At 38.5% G+C, this 25,525-nt stretch overlaps 1 protein-coding gene across 1 annotated transcript; it reads right to left on the reverse strand.

Annotated features, from left to right (window-relative positions):
- Positions 1–153: 153 nt before the first annotated feature.
- Positions 154–24,974, reverse strand: vps11 (VPS11 core subunit of CORVET and HOPS complexes). Its single transcript, XM_026181827.1, has 16 exons — positions 24,762–24,974; positions 22,016–22,164; positions 21,794–21,929; positions 21,546–21,709; positions 18,190–18,437; positions 17,787–17,988; positions 17,508–17,659; positions 17,065–17,251; positions 16,767–16,910; positions 15,328–15,525; positions 15,063–15,224; positions 8,867–9,000; positions 5,653–5,855; positions 5,346–5,517; positions 862–1,084; positions 154–691 (listed from the first exon to the last, which is right to left on the reverse strand). The coding sequence occupies exons 1-16, from the start codon at positions 24,934–24,936 to the stop codon at positions 527–529; spliced, it is 2,814 nt and encodes a 937-aa protein (XP_026037612.1). The 5' UTR covers positions 24,937–24,974; the 3' UTR covers positions 154–526.
- Between the last annotated feature and the right edge of the window lie 551 nt (positions 24,975–25,525).

The raw sequence follows: 25,525 nt of genomic DNA on the forward strand, positions 1-25,525 counted from the left end.
AAAAGCTGCGTGCCAAGTCCAAATGATGAACACTTCAAAGCGAACAACATACATCTACATACTCAGAATGCCATAAACAGTAATGTCAAAGAGCAATGTTGACAGTTTAAAGGTTACAGAGCACACAACACAAAATATGTCAGGAAGCACTGAAACACTTAATGACGACTTTATTTTCAAATGTAATGCTCAGGTTATAGTGCCAGGCGTAATTTCAATAAAGATCAATGGCTGACTTGTTTTTGATTGCTATGTGCAAGACAGTACATACACATACACGCATTAGCTAAAGCCTCCAACACGTGACTATTCAAATCACAGTATGACCATTTTAAAACACAAATGTAAGCAGTTTCCAGTCATTGGCCCAAACTGAAACAATTATGTAAAAAGGACCATCAAAATTACTAAAAGCAGGTGGCTTTAATTTCTGATAAATAAAGGGGGCAACACATGCAGCATCTTGTCCTGAACCTGAATAAGATGTAGCCTCTCAGGTAAAATTGAGATTGTAAATACAAGATTTCTAGCTGTTTCTCTTGGTGTGGATGAGAAGGTCCCTCTGCAGGTTGACTTCCAGATTCCCTACAGATTTGCTGCCAGGTGGGTCAGTAACTAGGGTCAATTTGTTGAAGACTCCTCGGCCAAAATAGTCAGCTACCACAGAGAATCCATCGTTAGAGCTGCGTAACTGTAAACCAGAGCAAAGACAAAAGAAAACTTGTATTTTCCAATATTCCTGTAGTTTTCAAATAAGCTTTTTAAATAACAAAAGCAGGTTATTAGACAATATTAAAGCAGACCACGCACATATTCAACATGAACACGTTCTTTGTCTTTTGGTGTACGACTTATTGTTACCTGTCTGTTGAAGTGATCGTGCAAATCGCGCTTTTGGTCCTGGGCACGCAGCATGTCCATGACTTTTCGGTTTTCTGGAGTGCAAGTTGGGCACTCCGCCTCGCTCTCAGCATAGCTTTCAAAGCAGTGTTGGTGGAAGGAGTGGCAGCACAGGAAGTGAACAGATGGCAGGTCCAGTGGGCTGTTGCACATGTTACACTTTGTCTTCTGGAATATCTTGGCACTGTGTGGAAATATTAAGTTTAAGATTTATGGTCATACTTGGCAGTTTCTATAACTCTACAGCACTCTACTGACATGAGCAGTAAGAGATAAGTTGGGTGCATAAGTAAATAGATGGTGACAATATTCTTTGTTATTTTGCTGATGTACACTACAATAAGATTCATACATCTTACAATAGAAAGAAACATGATCGAGATGTGACTGGAGTCCAGACTTTTGAGTTTAATTTAAGGGGTTTACCAAAAATACCGCATTAACAGTTTCAGTTACTTTCATAATCTCAATGGGAAAATTAGTTCTCAGATACAAAATTGTGCTTGTATCGTGACATCAGAAGTTCATTACAAGTACTCAATCTGCGCATAGTAACTATTTAAAGGAATTTTTAAGTTGTCCACAGAGGTGTTGATATACTGTGCTGTGAAAAAGTAGGTGCCTGGGTACTGATTTCTTATCTTTTGAATATTTGTCAGATTTACATGTTTCAAACTAATTTTATTAAAGACAACCCAAACAAATACAACATGCAATTTTAAATTATTATTTCATTTATCAGGGTAAAAAAGCTATCCAAACCTATCTGGCCATATAGAAAAGTAACTGCCCCCTAAAAATAATAAGTGGCTGTGCTACCCTTGACAGTTGGAGCTGGAACAAGCAACAGTAATAACAGGCAAATTGCTATGGAGGAATTTTGCCCCACTCTTCTTTCGAGAACCATTTTTGTTCAGCCACATTGGAGGGCTTTCACACATAATCTGTCCAAACTTTGACTAGGCTACTACAAAACCACCTTTTATTCCTCAGGAATTATGAGGTGGACTTGTTGTTGTGTTATCTTTGTTGCATAACCTAACTCCACCTGAGCTTCAGGCCACAAACTGATGGCCAAATACTCCTTCAGAATTTTAGAATAGAGAGCAAAATTCAAGGTTCTATTAACTACAACAAGTCATCCTGAAGCAACAAAGCAGCTGCATACCACCACCATGTTTGTTTGTAGGTATGATGTTCTTTTTGTGAAATGCTGTGTTAGTTTCATACCAGATGTAATAGGGCAGAAACTTTCCAAATAGTTCAACTTTTCTCTTGTCGGTCAACAGAGTATTTTCTGCAAAATCTTTGAGATCATTGTGTAAGATGAGTCTTTGTTCCAAGGAGGGGGTTTCTGCCATTTTTGCCATGTCTGTTTTCCAATCCCAAAAGCCTTACAAATGGCTTTGTAACCCCTTCCAGACTGATGTCAAAACTTATTTCTTCTGTGAACTTTTACTTTGTCATTTAAGTGATTTTCTTTTAATTTAATAGGTGTTTCACTAATCAGACCAGGGTGTGTCTAGTGAAACTGAACTCATCTTTCCAAAAATGTGGTTACAGACAATTAATGATTTCACATTTGGTAGTGATTTAATTAATTAAATCATCATTTCAAAACTGTATTTTGTATTTACTCAGGTTATCTTTGTACTCACTCAGAAACATGTAAGTGTGACAAATACGCAAAAACAAAGTAAAATCAAAAAGGGGGTAAACACTTTTTACACAAGCTACAGAGAAGGAGCAGAGTAGGAGAAAGACAAAGAGTGTGACACAAAAATCAATAAATCCTTAAGGGGAGAGTTTTGCATCACCAAAACACCTAGAAAATAGGATGTGACCAAGTTCAGAAAACAAGTTTTACTGTCAAAGTCAACAATAAAAGACTTCTTCAACAATATTCAAACAATTTACCTCAATATGAAAACCTCTGTTTACACTTATAAACAACAAATTTATATATGAAACTAAAATGAACTAGCAGACACATAAGAGATGGAAAGCCAGTAACACTTCATCATACACCACCATCAGCTGTGGTGAACACAGTGAAAGCAACTCAAGCACATTTCAAGGTAAATAAATGGAATGATCCAAATATTCCTCTTGTTTTTGAAATGAAGTCAAAACAGCAGAAAGAACCACAAACAAGCAGCAAGTCAGCAGGAAGTCCAAAGAATTTGGCAATTTACAAGGATTTCAGATTTCACTCACTTGAAAGCATACAAGTACTGAAAATAAAGCAGGTGTAACGGTGGGATTTGGCATGTTATTGCAGCTGCTCTCAGCTGCCATACCTTTTTGTGCCAGGTCAAAATATGGTCAATAAACTTACAGCCGGAATGAAATTATATGCCTATTCAAGGATTTAGCCACTAGGATGTGAAGGAAATGGGTTTGAGAGCCTCCAGGTGTATTAAACTGTCCTCAATCAGGGCAAGGCTGTGAGACGCAGAGTTTTGAAAGAAGAGACCACTCAAGCATCTCTGGGGTTCTGCTTCCCTCCTCTTGTTTATTTGGAAATTATTATTATTTTATGTCTCATCAATTAAACACTGAGCTGTTCGCGGGGTGAGGAACCACAACTCAAGATTGACTGGACCAAGTGAGCTGGCCTAAATCTTAAAAATGGAAGCCTGGTTCGTGACTTTACAACGAGGGTCGCTGTCCAGGTAAGCCCACACTTCTTTCCATGTCTTGTCGACAATATCTTGTACCTGGTACGTGCAGTGTCACTGGTACGTGCAGTGAATGTTAGTTAGAAAGCACTTAGAAAATGTGCTTGTGAATGCACAAGTTGTGTAAAGCGCTTTGAGTGCTCAGTAGAAAAGCGCTATATAAGAACCAGTCCATTTACCATTCACTCTGCGGATTGTCGCTAGAGTGATGCGAAATTAATCTTTATGCACATAGACACAGATTGGCTTGGCAACCATGACACTGCAGTTCAGGTTGTTCTCTCTCAGTATTCTCCCTCAGATGCTTAGGACCTTATAGCAGCAGACACGACTCTCCTCACCATTACACGAACATCAGGTCAGTTTGTCAGAGCTACAGTTGGATTTTTACACAATTTAGTAAAGTTCACAGTGGAAGCAGTCAGAATGGAACAAATATCTGAGAAATGTATCTACTGCAAGTTGTTTGGAAATGTCCCAGAAAATGACCTGAATGTGAGATCTGCAAAATTCCTATCTGATGAAGTTTTTGATATTTACGGACACTTTTCTTCCCAGTATCAGCTGAACACATCATGAACAAAGAGCAGTCTGAGACTGTGTAGTAGGGCTGCCACGATTAGTCGACTAGTCACGATTACGTCGACTATCAAAATCGTCGACGACTGATTTAATAGTCAACACGTCGGATTAGGTAGGATTTAAGAGTGTAATAACGGACTGAAACAGAAGATTGCAGCACTGCATGTACAAGGATGCCAGCTGCCGTTGTACCCCGAAGAAGAAGCTGTGTCCCAGAATTCATAGCGCAGCCCAGCTCAGTTTCAAACAATGGCGGCAGCTAGTTAGTTTTAATATTACTCTTATTATTTTTTCTGGGTCACAAAATAAACATTTAACATATTTTCAGGCGAGAATGTAACTGTGTAAACCTCAAATATCTGCTCAGTTTATCAAGACACCACATATTTTCAAAAGCGCTCCGACGTTTTCGGAGACGTCTGTTACCCACTAGCTCAATAGCTAGCCGGGGGCAAGGCTCACTAGAGCCCATGAGAACAGCGGACTCCCGGCAAATCGTTTTCAAACCCACCGCCGTCTTTCGCTACTCAGGTTAAACATATATAAGTCACTTTGATAACTTAAAAATGTTATTGTTTGGCTTTTTTTTAGTATTTTATTTGTTCCTGAGCAAAATCGGTTTGGCTGAGATGAAAGTTATAGTTTTTACACAGCTGAATAAACGTCAAGCAAACAACTGATTATCAGAAGTGTGAGATGCTGGAGAATATACTCCGGTGTCCTGTTATAATTTAGATAGCAAGGAGTTTATTAAACTTCACCGAAACAATCTGCAAATTTCATTAAAATTTAATAAACTATCATCTTGTCTTTATTTTTAGTTAGCACATACCTTAAACACTTAAAGCTGTAAGCTAATGATAGTTATATAAGAGCAGACGCATGCTAGTGCAATAAGCTGTACGTTTTACGTCCAATGGATGCATGATCTGATTAGTCGACTAATCGCAAAAATAATCGGCGACTAGTCGACTATCAAAATAATCGTTTGTGGCAGCCCCACTGTGTAGCTCCCCCTAAGCTGAAATAGAGTCGGACAAATACACAGCAAGCAAATCACATAAACCCTCTTAGCAGGGTTAAAAATAATTGTTACTTTCCAAATACTCATAGGCATGGACTTGATGTATTAGCTATGAAAGAGTTACGTTTACAGAAAATCCCATCCTTTATGTGACCAACCTTGTTTTGAGCTCCTGGATTTCTGAGCGAAGGTGAGCCGTTTCATCGCGATACTGTCGGATTTTCCGTTCATCATCCTCAATCTGTTGGTTCTCTCTAAGCAATTTGTTGATGAGGTAGTCTTTGATGACGGAGAGAGTGGCTGTCGAGTTGTGGGCTAATGTTTGCACCACTACAGCAACAAAAGAAAAAAAAATATGACACCTTTAAAATTACATTCAACTGACATGATCTTTACCTGAACCTATACTGTAACGTGTGGATCACACTCTAAACAACCAATGCATGAAGATAAAAATGTACTTACCAAGTAATGGAGGCATCAGGTTGTTTTGATCAATGTGATGTAGGACCTCACTGATATAAGTTTTGCAGTCTTCTTCCTTTCTGGCAAAGTATCCCAGCGCCTGCTCCCAAAGGCAACACTCTTGGTCCCCATAACTTTTGCAGGCCTCCACTACTTTTCCATACTCCTCATTCTGCATGTGGTAGTGCATAATCTGCTGGTACCTGCATACAAATGTCTCCAGTTAGTGATAAATAGTAAGATGTTCTAGCTTTACGCAGGGCTTTTTTTCCCGTTTTAAATAGAGCAACAAACTATTTTTCTAGGCTACACGAACAGCTTACAAATGAGTGAGACACCATTTCTGCTTTAAAGTGTGAGTTTATATAAGCAACACAGCACTTTCAGAAAGACATGTATTGTAATGAAAAGTACTCTCCGCTGCTGAGTAATCCATTATTGTAAATTTTAATGTTATTAGGAAATGATCAGACAAACAAGGGTTTTTGGGGAATACTGTTAAATATTCAGATCTAGAGTCTGATTAAAGTGCTGTGTGTTTGTTTTTTGTTTTTAACATTATGAGAGAACCCAATTCAGTTTAATAAAAGATTAAAAGCTACATTAAGGCTGTGATTTTTAGTATCTGCATGGATGTTAAAATCACCCACAATAATTATTTGATCTGAGCCGAGCACTAAATCAGATAAGTCTGAGAAATTAGATAGAAACTGAGTAAAGGCTAAGTAGATGACAGATAGCAAATAAAACTGTTTTTTGGGGGGGTTGACAAGATTAAGCATCAGGCTTTCAAATTAATTAAAACTGTCTGGGTCTTTGGTTTATTAATAAGCTGGAGGGGAGGATTGTTCCCAGTCCCCTGATAGTTAGAATGGCTTGGGGGTGTTGATTCATTTAAGCTAACTCCTGCTGTAACCAGGTTTCTGTAAGGTAGAATAAATCGATTTGTTGATCAATTATTAAGTCATGTACTAACAGAGAAGAGAGAGACCTAATATTTAATAATCCATATTTTACTGTTTTACTCTTTGGTGCAGTTATGGATGCTATATTGTTTCACAGTGGTTGTTGGTGTCTGTAGCTTCATATGTGTCAAAACAGAATCATCAATAACCATAATTTGGGCAAAAACAATTGATTGCGAAATCAACAGGGCTTCTGTTTAGAGCCATCCTCCTCACCATCACCAGGAAGTCATTTTTAAGGAAGGGAAATGGAAAGGCTGAAGTATGCCAAACTGCACAAGAGCTGGACTCAAAACCAGTGCCAGCGAGTCTTATATATTTCTAGGACATTTTTTATGATGAATTCCTTTGTGGTTTTCTTTTTTTGGTTCAAATCATCATCGGTATGTACAGACAATTTTTCAAGAGGCCTCGAGAACTATTCCTGAAGGCTACTTAAAGAAGTGACAAGTCTGCCTAAGACAGCTCAGGCTGTGTTGTAAAGAACAAAAGTACTCTTGCCAAATATTGACTTAAGGTTAATCACTGCAAATACAGTGGTCCCATGCTATAACGCTGTTCAACTTTCGCTGATTTTTTTGTGTGTGCAAATTTTTTTTTTTTCTTTTCAGTGCATCGTGTTCTGCATCTTGCTCGGCTGTAGACCATTGTCAATCGATCTCCTCCATGCTGTATCTCCTGCACAGTACAGAATGTGTTCAGCTTGTCAAACTTACAGAAATCTTTGATCGCTGGCAGTGTGACTATGAAGTGCTGTACTGTATGTTTGTAAGTTTTCTCCCCAACAAACACAACAATGTCGACGAAACGTTTTGCACCGTGAAAGGCACCTGCAGGTGCCTTTGTTTTCATTCTATAATACTGGACTTCTTTTTCTACGAAGGTTTGAACTTTGAGAGTGTTTAAACAAGAGAGAAAAGCGTGAAAATGTTCATGCTTGTCGGAGAAAAGTGTATAAAGTGTGTAGTGAGGGTTTTACAGCCTTAAAAGACCTGTAATAATTGTAAAAAATAAAGTTGACTACTTTGCGGATTTCACCGATCGCAGGTTATTTTAGGGAACATAAGTCCCGCATTAAATGAGGGACTTCAATTTTTTCTAGAAAAATAAAAAGGAATGAGAGATGACTCATTCCTCTCATGACAGATCACAATGTCATCTGGAAACACAGTGCAAGTCAGTACAACAAACAATCCTTACCACATTGTGTAGGACATCCTAGCTATGATTTGATGCATGCTGGGGCACTTTTTAAAACTTTTAAAACTTTATCTAGAAGGACATTACACAAAGGAAAAAGTCAAGTTAAATCAGCTAATTGCTCTAACTGTCTGGTATGCAGCCATGCTGGTACAGCTGTAACTCACAAGTCAGACCATTTATCAATTTGATGGAATGAGTTTCAGTTTCTTACAGATAATTATCCAAACCATCACCCCAAAGAGAAGATCCAAGTATGGGGTTGGACTTAAAAGCTTGAAAGGAATTATCATGTTTTCACAAGAGACTGGAACAAGTAAATTACATCAGTTTTATAAAAAAGCAGTAATTTTACACAGGCAGGATCACCAACAAACAAACCATTATTTGTCACATACACAATCATACACAGTACAACATGTAGTGAAGTGTTTGTGTCCGAGCTGTGGACAGGCTGCAGACGTAGCCACGCCATTCCAGGGCTTGGTATTAGCATAGGTAGGTAACAGGAGTGACCTATAAGCATCTTTTGCTGACGTACACATAAGCTGAGGATGTATAATAAAGCATCCTTTATTGATAAAACATCCTTCAGTGATGTGTAACAATGATCCAATGTTTTGTTACACCTCATTAGACGAGATATATTGATGAAAGCTGAGTGTCTTTTTAAGTGATTCATGACTAAAATTCCCCTCAGTTAGGTGGCTCTGGTGAAAAGATTGCATCATGCACTATACCTACACTATATCTGAATCCAGACCCAGATTTAGAAATGATAATTATTACATATTACTACTGTGTTAGATTCAATAATATGTTAGGGTTATGTTTAAAACATAAATTAACTCATAATGAGTGCATTCGCATCATTAATATTCAACCACAAACAGTGACACAATGACTTTATTTACTGAACTAAACTGGCTTCTGCTGATACTGACACATCTTACAGCTTTCATTCGGTTTTACCTATCACACTAAAACAGTGAATAATGAGATGTTGTGAGGTGGTGCTTGATAAGTATTCAGACTGTTTGCTCACTTACAGTTTGCCTTTCTCATACAGGTAGAGGATGCCTTCTTTGAAGTTGTGCATCTGGCACAGGACAAGGGCCTTGTCAAACACAGTGTTGTCACTCCTCAGTAGCAACACAGCTTCCCCCTGCAGGACCTTCTTTCTCTGCCAAAAAGAAAAACAGAATGAGAAGCAGAATATTACATATTCAATAAATATTGAGCTTTATTAGAATAACGTCAAATGCACACAGCAGTTGCCTCGAAGCACTGAAATGTAATATGTTTGTTTTTGTTAAACACTACTATAATGAACTTTAAATCAAACATTCAGATCTGCAGATTATCTGCTTTAATTCAAGTGGTTTAACAAAAGTTTTGCGTGAAATGTTTATGAGTTAAAAGTGTTTTAGTCACTTACTCATTTTCTGAACAAAATAACATTATTTTTAATGTAATATGTATAAAATTGATTCAAGTGTTTTGCAGTTAACCGTTCAGTTGCTGCCTTTAGTTTTTTCCTCAGTAACTAAAAAAAAAAATGCTTTGTTGGATTGAGATCAGGTGACCAAACACTTGGGTAGCTTTTGTATAACGCTTTAGGTCATTATCCTTTTGCATCATGAAGTGCTAACCCATCCGTTTCGCAGCATTTGACTGAATCTATGCAGAGAACATAGCCTTGAACACTTCATTTGAATTCAATTCAAGAGTTATTAAATTTAAGAGTTATTAAATTTAATAGTGATGTATAAACTAGAGAAGTGTGTAACTAGTTGACTAGATGACTGATTGTCGTTGTTGTTACGAGATTTACTAATAATTTAATCTAATTGTTAATAATTTTTATTGATGCACAATTCTGGTAAAATGATGTATCCTAACTGTTATGCTGCCATGTACGACCAGATGAAGATGGAGCATCGTTTTTGAGAAGCACCATGAATCTGTTAGTCTAGGCCTGATCTTTTTGTTAACACCATTAGAATGAGATTGTGCATACAAGCAGTGGAAATGAGAGTACAGTGGTCCCTCATTTATTGCGGGATTTACGTTCTAAAAAAACCTGCGATAAGTGAAATCCGCAGAGTAGCCAAGTGTATTTTTTATAATTATAGATTTATTAATTCTGTAAAACCCCTCACTACACACTTTGTACACTTTTCTCAAACAGGGAAGAAAATTTTCGCTTTTCTATCTTGTTTAAACACTCCCAAAGTTCAACCATTTGTAGAAAAATAAGTCCAGTATTATAGAATGAAACCAAAGGCACACCCACAGGAGTCGCCCAACGCTCTTCTAACAATTGTTAGAAGAGTGTCGGCTATGTCCGGGAACTTGGCCGATCAGTTGGATCAGGATCTGGCAAAGTGCAGGTGGTTTAGCATCTAGTGGGACGAGTCTGTGGACAGCAGCAGTAGAGCACGGCTGATGGTCTTTATCGGGTGGTATTTGATGGTTTCTCCACAAAAGAAGAACTTCTGACATTACTGCCGTTAAAGACAACTACGAGGGGAGTTGCCATCTATAACGCGGTGACGGAGTTTTTTGCGAAGAAAAAGGTACCGCTGGAAAAGCTGGTATCAATGACTACCGACGGAGCTCCTGCTATGATCGGCCGACATGCAGGATTCATCACTCACTGTAAAGGTGACACAGAGTTCCCAAACTTCATGCATTACCACTGCATCATTCACCAGCAGGCGTTATGCACAAAGGTGATCGGCTTCGAGCACGTCATGACTCCCGTTGTGAAGATCATAAACAGCATCCGCTCCAGAGCTAAACAGCACAGAACATTCAAGGTGCTATTGAAGGAGCTGTCAGCTGAATATGGTGACTTGCTACTACAAACGGAAATCCGATGGCTCAGCAGAGGATGGATTTTGCTTCATTTTTTGTCACTTTTGGGTGAAATCAAAGAGTTCATGCAATCCAAAGGGGAAGACACATCTCTGCTGGAGGACACTGAGTGGACACTTGACCTTGCGTTTTTAACGGACATTACTGGGAAACTGAACCATTTGAACTGTGAGCTGCAAGGTAAAGGTAAGACTGTTGCTGACATGATAAGTGCTTTAAATGGATTTAAAGCCCAGATGAGCATCTTCTCTGTGAATTTACAGAGAAAAAAGATGCTGCACTTTCCCTTTGTGCAGATGGTGCTGAAAGACAATGCTTCTGCATCTGAGACTTTTGACAAAGTTGCAGAAAAGTACACAAGTCATAAACCGACTTGGTCAAGAGTTTGAGAATAGGTTTTGTGACCTTGATCAGCTTGAGCCATGCGTGTCATTCATTTCCAATCCTTTCATGAATGTGGACACAACATGCATTGCTGAGAAACTAAGTTCAGTGTTCAGCTTGGATGCTGGACAGGTGGAAATCGAAATTGTAACATTGCAAAATCACCTCCACCTCAAAGCCTATGAGGGTACACCAAACTTTTGGTGCCTTGTTGACACAGAAAAGTACAGTGGTGTATGCACAGCAGCTACAAAAGTTGCCAGCCTGTTTGGTTCAACCTATCTTTGTGAATCAGCCTTTGTGAATCAGCCCTGACATGAACTTCATCAAGTTCATGTCAGAACTTTATTTTTTGCCTCATTTTATTCTATTTACTCATCTTTTCTCCTTGTTACTATGTGGAGTGGTATATTCTGATTGTAAATTTGTTGTTTGGTTTGCGTTAGGACCGGAGATAAATGTTACTTTGTTCCTTGATTTTTGGTGCCCACTTGCAATATAAATTGGATTGTAGATAGGGGGCATGGTTTAATAAGAATATTTTCTTCTTCCTGCTCCTTTTCACACATGGTTGCAGTGCTTTACCGATAGAAAGTGTGGTTGGTTTGTCTGAAAGAACTAACTGTGGAAACTGTTGTACCAAGTGTGAAATAAATAAATGAAATGAAAGAACAAACACAGAACACGCCTATCTGATGCACATCTGCAAGACTCACTCAGAGTTGCAGTGTCAAGTTATACCCCAGATTACAACACACTGGTGAACAGCATGCAATGCCAGGTTTCCCACTAACAGACAAAGAAAGCCATACTAGATGTTCTCAGTGGCAACATTACAGTGTCATGTCAAAGTTGAATTTAATTATTGAAAAACAAATGTGTTTGTTAAGTGTAACATATGATAATTTGTTTTAAAATGCTGCAAATTTGGTGAAAAGTTCTGTAAAATGTGAAAGTTGATTTTTGTATGTTACATACATACAGAAATAATGTATGTAACAGTAGGGCTGCTCGATTATGGCAAAAATGATAATCACGATTATTTTCACTGAAATTGAGATCACGATTATTTGACGATAATTACTTAACCCTTTAAGACCTACTATAGAACCAAGTCCACCAGAGCTTATATTATTTTTTTACATGCTGTAGTGCCATTTGTGGGAGCATTTCAAGTTGCTATACATCAATACAACTGTTATAGCCCATATTTTAATAAGATGTATGCATTAAGTCCATAGTAATTACATAAATTGCAAAAAAGTGCAATAAACTACAAAAAAAATTGAAAATCGCTTTTGTTTTGTTTACATATATTTCTACTTGGAGAAATTTAAGAGGTTTATCCCTCAAAACTTTAAATACAATAAAGTTGCAAAAAATAGTTTCCCACCACAGGAAATTTATTTTGAGTGTCTTCATAGTTTTATTTTGGAGATACAGCAATTTTTATATACTGCAGGAAAAACAAAAAACAATCCTATGATGCAAATTTGCAAAGAAAACAGCATGTGCATCATTTCACTGTGGGAAGTGTTACGAACAGCTGATAGGAACGGCAAAGCGTGTTTCTGGAATATTATGTTTTTGTTCCTGCAAGCGCTTTTTATGCAATTTTTGCAAAGCTATATGTGGAACGAAACCGTGACCGAGGACAAGCTGATGGCATAAGATGTGAGTACAACTCCTCCGGTTTCATATGCAAAACAAATTATTGCGCTAGCTTACACGGTTCAGGTTCTACAGGGATTTAACAATAGTTACGCAAAACGGAGCTTACTGCTCTGACCGGCTTTAAAGGGTTAACAATGACTTTAAAAAAATAATATAAAATAGTGTGCAACACCACTGAAGTTTTTTTTTTTTTTAACTCTCTTTTCAACCAACGGCAGTCACTCTCCAAATAACTTCTGCTTAGCTTTCCGAGCTTCCCTCGGGTCCTCTTAATCAGCGGTCTCCACCCTTTTTTGCGCCACGGACCGGTTTATGCCCGACAATATTTTCACGGACCGGCCTTTAAGGTGTCGCGGATAAATGAGGGAGGGGCTAATAATCGGCTCAGTCATTTTTAATGATCGTTGAAAGCCCAGATCGTAATCGTGATTAAAATTCGATTAATTGAGCAGCCCTATGTAACAGTGCATAATTTGTTAAAATGTGTTAGTGGTAAGTAAAAATGTTGTAGAAGTGATCACTTCAAAATGTAAATACTTGCAGAGATTTATAGAAATAAAGTGTTGCATATTGATATTTATCCGTTTCCTACCTTGTTTCCTACTTGCATTCTTTATAATTATGGTGAAAAATAATTAACATAATCAGTGTCTTTACATAGATGAATATAATTAATTATTAATGATAACATATAATTAAAGATAAATTGAGGAAATTTGTTATTTCAGAAGTGTGTGTCAAACTGGTAGCCCTTCACATTAATCAGTACCCAAGAAGTAGCTCTCACTTTCAAAAAAGTTGGTGACCCCTGGTCTACAGCCAATCAGGACACAGAACACAATGTGCTGTTTAAAATAAAATTAAAAAAGCATGCAAAATTGCACACACAAAAAAAAAAAAAAATCAGCGAAAAAGCGAGGCTGCAAAAGGTGAATAGCAAGGGACCACTGTATAACTACTATATCCTACCAGGAGGAGACCCCCGGAGGACACCCAGGACAGCCTGTAGAGATTACAACGCTTGACTGGTATGGGAACACTTCATGTTTCCCTGGATAAGATGGAAGAGGTGGCTGGTGAGAGGGAGGTTGGTGGATTGATGGCCAGACAACTAATTGTTTTGTCATTGATAGGGATGGGTACCGGTATCCGGTGCCATTATAGCACCGGTTCTGACATAAACGGTAGTAACCAGACCGAAAAGCAGCGCACATTTTGGTGCTTTATTTCAGTGCTTTTTTTTTCCCCTGACATGTCATACACTTTGGATTCTAGCCAATCATTTTACCTTTCCGAGGATAGTAGGCGGGCCCAGATACGTACGTTCTTTTAGAGCAGAGCTACAGATTAAAAATGCCCAAGGCGAAGCGGTCAAAAGTCTGGCTGTACTTCACAGCAAAAGATGCAAACTCAGCAGCCTGCAACAAGTGCTTTAAGCTGATACTGTGCAGAGGTAACTCCTCGAATCTGATGAAACACCTGGCGATGCATAGCATTTTGTTAAAAGCCGAGAAATGCGCCGGATTTGATAGCTTGCTGCGAGACCTCACACCGAGCACATCTACTGTGGGTGGGTTGCCCGTTATCAGACCCGGAGTTAGCAACATCCCCCAAAAACCCGAAGAGTAGAGTCCTGGCCCCTAGCCCTGCCAGTGTAGCAGAAATGATGACGGATGATGATGGCAGCAGCAGCCGTTCTTCTCTGCGTGAGTAGCTTAATGTTGTTTGTGTGTGATTTACGTTGAGTAGGCTAATCACGTTATTACATTAATGCATGTAAGGTGAACTAGCAAACACCGTCGTAGTTACATGCGGCTGTCTTCTTGTTTGATGGCAGATACTCCCTTCACCAATGCATCAATTGTTAGATAGAAAGCACTTCAGAATAGAAAAATGTGCTGGTGTGAATAAGATTGTATAAAGCACTTTGAGTCCTCAGGCAGAGTAGAAAAGCACTATACAAGAACTGTGAGCATAACCAGTCCTTTGCGTCTTGCTACAAACCCTCTATATTTCCATTCATGAGAATCGGTTTCCGTTTCTTTTGGTACATTTTTAAGAATGGATCACATTTTCAATCATTTCGCCAATCCACAAGTTTTTATAATATTCCATATAGGTTTGTTTTGTCTAAATATTTATTGAAATGCTTTTATCCATATAAAAAAAAGTTTATTATAAGGATTCTTTCCTTGTTTAAAATAAATAAACAAGTAAATGGAAAACAATTGCCTGAAATGACAATTACACTCGATTTTTAAAATCTTCATGGCAGCTTGTATAACTGTCTAAATGTTATGCACTGACCTCAGGATCTTGTTCATGTGCCCAGTCTTGCAACCGTAGTTCCAGTAGTGTGTCATACACACCCTGGGGAGAACGGGGGTCCACCTCAATCATGTGCTCCAGGAAGGCTTTGAGCTCCCGAGGGTTATTGGCAAAAATCGGGATGAATTCCTCAGAGTTTGCCTAAAATACAAACAGTAGTGGAGGAGAATATTTCTGATAAACACTTCAAATTTATGATCAAAATTAATGATTATCTAGGAGAATAACAGTATTGCTCAGAGACCTTATTGACCACACTCCTGTCCAGGCTGTCTTTTTCAGCAGCGTCTCCACTGGGTTGGTAATTAGTGCATAAGCCCTTCAGGAGGAGCGTGGTACCTTCAGGGACATGGTGCATCAGTGTCTTGCCATAACGCTTCATGTTGCTTTCAGCTTGTTCAAAAGGCAGACGCCCAATGTAGCGCAGCCCTTCTTGATAATTCTGTGGGAAAATAATAACAACAAGCTTTTTATTATTTGTCACATACGGTATCATAGAGTACAATGTGTAGTGAAATGTTCTTGTGTTCGTACTGCGGACAGGCTGCAGACGTAGCCGCACCATTCCAGGGCTTTTTTTAGGTTAGCAAGAGGGGTCTAGCCTTACTGAATACTGGGTGGGAATCGAACTTGCAACTCCCGCTCCAAAAACGTGTAGTCTTACCACTAAACTATCAAGCTGCCACTCTCTGCCAAATATCCACTCTCCATTAGAAAGAGAGTTAATATGTTAAATACTATTTTATTTTTGATGTGGTATAAATTCCAAAATTCTAGCTGACTTTCTTCTTGAGTAATTGCATTCACAAGATTTTCAGAAAACTTGACATCTGACCTTACAGACACTAAAGTTACTAAAATTCCAACTTGTTTGAGCTTTTAATAGTAGACGCACCTATGAAATGAATTTGATAATACTACGTTGCCTCCTTCGGGTGTCCACACTGCCCGCCCAAGGTTGGGTGAGGACACTACCCCTCATTAATTGCCCTTATCTTAATTCCCCCTTTCAGATAAATAAAGTCTCTCTGATTCTGATTCACCTTTTACAGTGGAGGGGTAAAAAGGACAGGACTGTGCACAAGTTCACAAATAACTTTTACAATGTTAAAAGGTCTTAATTAGCTTTAAAAATTATTTTGACTAATCACCACCTTATATCAATAATAATCAGCCATGAGCTGCTCTAAGCAGTTGTCTAGCACTGCTTAGAGAATATAATACTATGGCTATGAACATAACAAACCAATTTGTGGGACCCACTCATAACAAAAATTTAGCGTCAGTAGATCCATTTTGCAAAGAAGTCCTGTAGTGGAATGGAAGAATTCTGAATGCAAATATCACAGTGATCGTAACCCAAATCCAAGATATGCCTTACCTGAAGACCATCTCAATTCTAAGAGCACAAAAACAGTGAATGCAGGTCCAGACAGTCTAGGAACGTCATAGAAACAGAAAACTTTGAACGAAAAACAGACCAAAATCTTTCAGACAAGAACTGAAAGACTCTTAGTTGCTAATAAAAAAATGTTTACAAGTTGCAATGTTTGCCAAAGGAAACGTTAGTAATGCATTGGATGGCTTTTTAAGGTTAAGAAAAAAAAAAAGAAGAGGACAATTCCTAGTAGCCCAGAGAAGTGATGAACATCTATCTCTAAAGAAAGGTTTGAACATTTGTACCTTCAAGTCCTCCAGCTGGATCTTTAGGTACCACTCGTGGTGCATATGTTTCTCAGCCAAGAAGACAGCGTGGCTGTGGTAGCCAGCCTGCCGGAGAACCTTGATGGCGATTTCAACATCAAAGTGTACTTCATTTTCACTGCTCTGTTTAAATACAGTGTGGGAAGACAACACATTTATGATATACCAACCATTATTGACTCTTGCCAATCTGGGTTTTAATGACAGTCCGAATTAAATAGCAGTCTTAATCATCAAAAGCCCAACACATCAGTGCTCACGTTCACCAGTCAGTCACCTTAATGAACTCTTCCAGCTTGGAACTGTCCTTGAGCTTAGTATAACAGTTGAGCAGCAGTGTAGTGTGATCTGCATTGGCCAGTGACTGCCTGTGCAGGGCTTGCAGATAGGCTGTCAGATTGTGGATCCTCTGTGCATCTAGAAATTTCCTGATGACATATGATGGCTCCAGCTTCCCAATGGTGCTGTGTGAGAAAACAATGTATTTTTAAGAGGGATTTTATTAATGGCTCATTTGATCTGTAATGTATATATCACTAAATATGTTCAGTGATTAAAACACTTGAAAATTAAGAAATAATAATAATATCATCATTCAATAATGAAATTTCTCAATTTCAGCACTTGCTATCTTTGCACTCTTTTCAATAAATTGAGCCTTTGAATAATGGCAAAACTCATTCTCATCCAGCAAGTTCCAGTCCTGGCAAATGCAATTACCGAATATACTGCTGAATGGCACCGTCGTGGTCCCCCTTAAGGTACAGGTGATCACCATATTGTCTGAAGATATCTGATACTCCATCACTGTCCAGGTGCTGACTCTTAGCCAGGTTTATGGCCATCACAAACAGATTCTTCTTAAACAGCATCTTTAAAGACAAACATTCAGGTAAAAGTTATTCTACCTGAATAACTAGATTTATAGATGATTCAATTCACTGTTCATCACTGCTTTTAAACAACTCCTCAATCAGCAGTTACAGAGACTGAACTGACCTCCAGTTTGGTCTGTGTGTCTTTCTCCTGGAGAACAAACATTTTTCCATCTCTAGTCAGAATGTAGAAGGAACCCCACTCTGCTACCACGTCAATGACATCATCAAAAGAGGCACTGTAGGCAATGAATTTGTTGTCCAGGTCATAGATAGTTAGCAGCTGTTTGTCTGATGGCGAGCTCTCTCCACTACTGAAGCATGTCCTGAATTAAAAATGAATAGAATCATTGTCTCATAGGACATGTATTTTTGTAAGTCACCTGATGAATATGGATTATTGAATTAAGATTTGTGATTTAAAGATGGCTTTGAATAACGGAATATTAAAATTCAATATTCTCTTCTTTCAGATGAAATACTCCGTGAATATTACTGTCACCTCATTCTTTCAGTCCTGTTCTTACTTGTTGGGTGACTTTACATCCCTTATGAGTAAAAACAGATATCCACGGTGCCAGTGGGCCAATAGCTTGTGTCCATCAAAAGCAAAACAGGGCCCTCGTTCATCAGGCTGATACAGGTACACACATTCTTCACCAGCAACAATGAACTGAGAATCCTGGGATGGATCTGCCAGGGATGAGCAGCGCAGTGCACAGCCGTGTGTATCCAGCTCCACTTTTGGATACTCCTTGATGGACAGGGTGTAACACTAAACAAATAAAGATGACAAAGAGTACTTCAAAAGACTGAAAGACTGTATGCTCACCTTCAAACTATGAGAACATTCTCTTTAAAACCTACAGGATAAACAAGGTAATCCAATATAAAACCGAAATGAGCACACCTTTGTTTAATATCACTTAAATGTCCAATACTTCAAATAATCTCAACTCTTATGAACAATAAAAACATTTAGACAACATCAACACCACGTTTACTGCATGTGTTCTTTTTGGCTCCACATGATGATTGTCAGCCTTTGTAATGACAGAACATTAAGATCACTGACCAATTAAATCCCCAGTGGGAACAAAGCCGCATCAGTAAACCATTGAAAAGACAATACAGACTCTGCACAATCTAGCACTCAATAATAGATGGGTATGTGTCTTGATACACGCTCAATAATCCAAGAAATTAATTAATGGCCAACAAACAACAATCTCTGAATCACTGAGGGGGACTAGGTACATCTTTCACCATCTTACAATACCGTGATCCCCCAACTATATGCAAATAGTATTCATGACTTAAGGTCATGACAACTGATATATTAATGATCATGAAACTGATATTGTGGCTGAAAGCTATGCAGTAGTGCTGATTTTGATTGTTCTTTTAATAACTCTGAAGACATCACTTGGGTGAAATTTTTCTTCTACCTCCTCTTTTCTCCATTATATATCCAGGTGAATTGAATCAACTTCTTAAGATGGCTAAGTGCTATAGATATTGCATAGTATCACAAAAACATATTTAATCTTTGGCACAAAAGTGAAAGATTAACCTTTAGTCATTTCTGCAGGACATTTAAAAACAACAGCTGGTGACCAAATTGCTGTACCAACCTTTTTTGCGCCACGGACCGGTTTATGTCCGACAATATTTTCACGGACTGGCCTTTAAGGTCTCGTGGATAAATGCAACAAAATAAAACCAGTACACCCCCCCCCCCCAAAAAAAAAAAGATTTATTCATAACACACAGGAAAATCCCAGGGACACCGAGTTAACGATAAAAACTATTAAAAAAAAACCCCAAAAAACAATAAAATCCCTGAAAACCATAAATTTCACACCCGAGTCTCAACTCTCACAGCCCGGTACCAAATGACTGGCCTGGGGGTCAGGGACCGCTGCTGTACATGTAATATATTCTAACAGCATAAATCACAGAACAAAATAACAGTATAAGACAAAATGAGAAAGCACGAGTAAAAAAACAACACAAAAAAAAGTCGTCTGAACTCATTCTGATTTGAAAGCAGAGAATAAAAATTAGTTTTCAAATGGGTTTTGAAAGCAGCTGATGTGGGAGAGTTCCTGATCTGAAGGGGTAGTTCGTCCAAAGTTTCAGAACACAAATTGCAAAGGCCCAATCCTTTAATCTGGACCTCTGGATGGCGAGGAGAATTTGCTCAGCAGACTGTGTGGTTTTTTTTGTTTGTTTTTTACTGTGGGTCCTGTACTTTTTTGATATTAGTAAATGTAAACCTTCACTTTTAAATCTTACATAAAAGCAGGGCTCTAGAGTGCGACCAATGTGGTTTCAAATGCGACCAAATTTTTTCAATGGTACGACTGAAAAAAGCATCCTAGGTCACACCGGTGCGACCAACAGCTGTTCAAGTCTCCGTGTGGTCAACAACATACACACATTATGCCCCTATCGTGGTCTAAACCAATCAGAGATAGTCAAGGGTGGGACCTCTCTGATTGGCCGTGGTCCAGATATTTCTGTAGTCCTTCATGTGTACGTTTGAAAGTGCAGGTGTATAGAGGGAGGTGAGTAGCTTGAATAAAGCGATATCGATTCATTAAATCCTGAATCAACTTTTAAATATAAATGTATTTTGCCAGAAATGCCAGAATCTGAGGTTAAAGATCACAAAACTATTTCAACAACCACCAAACAGCAAATGAGAACAGGTAAACGGATTCCACACAAAGACGTAAACACAGAGCACGGACCCGGCGCATCAGCTTTCTCTTACTCGGCTTTCTCACCCGACGGCCCATACAGGGACACGCCGTTGGGGCTGAAAGCCAAGAGCTCACTGATTCTGATGCGTCGGTGGGTTCGCCCTTTGTGTTTATGTCTTTTTTGCGCTAGATTCTGAGCTGCAGGTTTTGTCTCTCTCCAACCAAAATTCACTGAACCAGCAGCAAAAGAAGATCCAAACTACGCTTCACATTTGAAAAATGTCTTCATTAATTCGCTCTAACTTCTGCTATTTTGCTTCCACCACGAAGCAAAACGGCATTATTCATACCGTTGTTTACAGCGCTGTTGGCCGCTATATATATATATTTTTTTTTTTGTTTGTTTGTTTGTTTGTTTTGTTTGTTTTTAATAACTCAAATGAGCCTCGGACAAGAGAGCCTAATTTCTGCTGTTCAATACTAAAGAAACTACACTTTTAAAATTATGCAAAATTGCAGAATATTTTTAAGGTTATATAATATAAAAAGCCAGGCCAGGAAACTCTGCTTCATGTTTTTCTGTTTTATCCTCAATTATTTTGACACAAAAGCATCTGCTGTGATGCTCACACCTCTGATGAAGTCTCACAGTGTCAGTACTGATAGATGATCAGAATTATAATATTTCTGTATGTCTGAGGCAAAATTGAATCGAATCAGCAAACAGCTCATCAGAGGAGGCAGAGATGATGATTAAGTTTAACATTGTCTACAATACTAGTACTAATACTTTTTTGGCACTTTAAGCACAAGCACTTTTTCAGTAACTTATCTTTCTTGTAGAACTGTGCTCCAAATAAAGAACGTTGTGCTGACAAGATTGTTAGTTAATCATTTACAAATGAATATTGTCTATATGGACAGCAATTTTCCCCACAAAAAAGTGAACATGTAAAACTGCAGTGTTAAGCGGTGCAGTTGAAAAATTTGGGTGCGACTTAACTTTTGTTAAGTAACCGTGGCTAAAAGTTAGTCAGGGATCTACCCTGAATAGCAAATGCCAAAGTGTTCAACTTTGAAGGAATGTAGCGACTGTTAGGTCACTTCCATTAATTGACATTTCAAAGATATTGCACAGGATGGTCCTCATTTCTGTATAGCACATGGTGACTTACGTAGACTTTCTCCAGGGTGGCAACAAACAGATGGGTAACTTTTGCTACTTGGCGGAAGGCGAGGCCAGTGACAGGGCTAGCTCCCTCATGCAGAGTCAGAGTTTTACTGTGACGATCTCTGGTGATGTCACCTTTGGTCAAAACCACACTGCCATCCGTGAAGCCTGCCAGGAAACACAGAATCTGCTATAACCTTTCAGAATGACGACTGGGTCAGTAGACCAAAAGAACCTTTCTTCGAGTCTTACCAATTGCCATAAAGTTCAGGTTTTCGTGCACACTGAGGCAAGAAACTTCAGTTGGTTTGTTGCCTGGAATTGCAGGAAATATCCTAGTGCAGAGAGGATTTCCACTGTCCCTCTTGTCCAGGTTCCAGACCTTTACCTAAGAAATAAGAATTATTCAGTTTAGCAGTGGTTTCTGTATGTGTGTTTTGAAAATGAGACTTCTCTGGGAAACATCAGACTTACTACAGGGTTTATTCCATGTTCATCCTGACCCACTGACACAAGGATGCTGTGTTGCTTAAGCTGGTAGAGATGTGTAACTCGCAACTTGTAGGCCTGAAAAGACATCAGCTGCAAGGAGCGCATCAAAAGCCAGATCTTACCTTCCATATGTAACACTACAAAGGTTAAGGATAAATATATTTACAAAACAATTTCTAAAATACAAAAAAGCTGTTTATAAAATTGCTGCAAAATTAATTAAAAAAAATACCCCATCCTTTTCTCTTTTCAATATACTTACATAAATGTATATGCTTACATACTATATGCACAGTATATTTTATTTTAATATTATTCATCAAGACCTGGTTCCAAGTAATTTCACAAGTTATATTATATTGTGAAAGTGTCATACTCCTTTCCTTTGTAGTTTCATACTTGTGACTGATGAGGAAATACCTGAATTTATTAATAAATCTAGGCCTTCTGCCTGTCATCTTAACCCACTTCAACTCAAGTGGAAGTCCTGTTTATCCCCTCTCCTGACGTTATTCACTCTTGTCTAATTTAACTGTTCCGCTCTTAAAACAATTGTGATAATTCCAACACTTGAGGAACCTGGTGCAGACCCTTTCACCTTAACTACCTTTTCTTTCAAAAGAAAAACTTACTATCACCTTACTAGACAATGTTTAACCTGTTTAAACAATTGCAGTCTCGTTTTCAGCCACAGAAACTTAAGATCATTTATGATTTTAACTATACTTGTGCTGCTCCAGTTGTCAGTGGTTTTTTTCCACGTGGGTCTTTCTTAGATCACCATTTTATTATTTATGTTTTGGTCAGATTTTTACTCAATTTCATTTCTATGCCAATGACATAGAAATGACATAGTTTCATGGCCATTCAATTGAGTTCCGCTGTCTCAACTTTTTCTCTCACTAAAACAGATGTTCTTCTAGTAGAAACCAAAAATCTCTATGTGTACTGAAATTAGGGCTGTTCGATATAACGATATATATCGGATGACAATATAAAAACGTCTATCGTTTCATTTTACGCTATGGTTTGTTTCCAGGCGTGGCAAAATAAACTGTTTACGGCTATATTTTGTCATCGTTTTGATGGTCACTGTAGTGGCTATATTAATTTCTTAAAGTTCACTCTTTCTCTTATATTTAATATAACCACACTATGGACGGACAAGCGCCTGTTTTTATGCATTGTTAGCAACAATGACGGTATAACCATCGCGTGTCCGCTTGTTTATTTTCCACATAAACCTTTCACAATAAAGCTCAAGATCCTGTTGAGACTTTTCAAAATAAACTGAATCACTTGAAAGACTGCAGAGTATTTACGGATGAGAAGCAAAAAAAGAGCCGTCAGGTGCTAAAAAATAAACCTTATACTCAAACGTTAGAATAGGCTTTTCCCAGCAGCAGGCTGTGTAATAAATACTTACACAAAAAATGGCGGCCGTTACAACTTATGTCTAAAAATGTATAGTTTCATACAAAGGTTAAAAAACTCGCCTCCAGGTAAACAACGCCCAGCTGGAAACACTTCACGCAAGTCGAGCTGCCCGAGATTCACAGAATTACAGAAAATGTTACATTTTTGTGGTTTATATCGTTATCAGGATGATAGATGTCTTATATCGGGATATGAGATTTTGGTCATATCGCACTGCCCTAGCTGAAATTCTCTAATCTTTCCTCCCTCCCAGGTTAAAATTATATCAGACCGTCTGGAGATTTACATTTATGTAGTTGGCTAAGCCCATCCCTTACAGCTCTTGTTTATGCTCTGGTTACAGTAAATCCATCCTCTCTGGCTGACCACAGACACCTCTATTGCCTTAAACCTTCCAAAATGTTGGTGATCATGTCATTACCAGAAACACTTTCAGAGACCATGTGTACTCCTGTCATTCAACTGGCATCATGTAAAATAGTGAATCAATTTTAAGATTCTGCTTCTTAATTGAACTTTTTCCACAGTCTTGCAGTTTCATGATTTTCTGAACATCTCAGTTGAGTGGCCCCTAATCTTTGGAGCTGTCTCCCGCACCACATTCCCAACATTTATTTAACATCTATTCATCTTAAAAGATAGTCTTAAAACACATTTTCATTCCAAGGTGTGTCTTAAAAGGTGCATATTAAAAAATATATTATTTATGTAGATACAATGGATATAGGCGGATACTAGGCCAGTATTAATCATTTTCTAAAGCCCTGTGGGTCTCCATCGGAAACCCGTGCAAGGCGGTTATAATAAGCTCGATTAGCATCTAACGTGCTGGTGTGCATGTCAACCCTTTCTGTTGTACACTATTTTTTACGAACTTTACGCGGCTTTTCCCTTACTTTTTCTTGCTGGAATAAACACGATGACTAACTACAAGTTCCCAGTAAAGCTAAAGATTAAGTGGGAAATACGTAAAATGTAGCTTTAGACGGAAAGAAGTCCACGAGGGTTCGTGCAGTCTCAGACAAGCAGTCGAGCCTCAACTCCAACGATAACGTATACATTTGCATGTAGATTGATATGGCGCAGAAAACGAAGCCAGCCTAGCTCTGTCGCCGCCTACAACCTACTGCTTCAATAACCTGCAAAGACAATAGTTACTTATCTCGAAGATATGCTCTACATTACCTGAATTAAAATTTTACTGTCACGAATTCTGGGTTATTTAGCGTCAGTTATCAGCAAGCTAGCATCACATCAGCTAATGTAGCTAACTGTTGCCATTTAAGGATATCTCCGAGAACGATATGACCCCGACCGGAGTCAGAAGCCGAGATCCCTTTTGGGAGAAGAAAGTTTTTCCCATTGTCATCTGGGTCCTTCACCGTATCCTTATCAAAGAAGACAAATTTCCTCCACTGTAAGAACGCTGCCATTTTGTTAGTATTTGCAGACTGGGGTGTTGTCATGTGACACGTGAGTCACATGACCAAATCGCTGGTTCTCCATTTCCTGGCTATCCGGTTGTTCAGTCTGACGTCACTAGCCGTGTCTGGGTCTAAACTCTGCTGCAGGTCCATATATCAAACGATCACTGTGGCATTACTGAGAGTTGAAAAACTGTCTAAAGTCTTTCATCTTTAATAAAATGATCAGCGTTCTGCTCTACCAGGTGTAACAATTGAGTTTAATATCCAGGCATCCATGAAAACGGAATTTATGACATTTAACGGAGTTAGAAGTTAGCAGGGAGTTAGCTCGCTAGCTTCTATCTAAATACAATATAGCATGTCCTGACTGCGGGGTTTTGGAAACAAATTAAAACGTACAGCTCTGTTATCACTTCCAGCATAAATGAAGACAGAAAACTAAACAGCAGTGACGTTTGTAGGGTTACTGAAGTTGGGCTAGCTGGTATATAATGATGTGCTGCGTGACCGCTAACGACACAGCTACGTTAGCATAATATAAACAAGCTAACTTTTTTTTCCACTCGATAAAAGTTACCGTGAGTGTTCTCGGTGGTCAGGAACAAATGTAATCGCATGGCAGGATGCT

Source organism: Astatotilapia calliptera, chromosome 10 (assembly GCF_900246225.1).
Source record: "Astatotilapia calliptera chromosome 10, fAstCal1.2, whole genome shotgun sequence".
NCBI lineage: Eukaryota > Metazoa > Chordata > Actinopteri > Cichliformes > Cichlidae > Astatotilapia > Astatotilapia calliptera.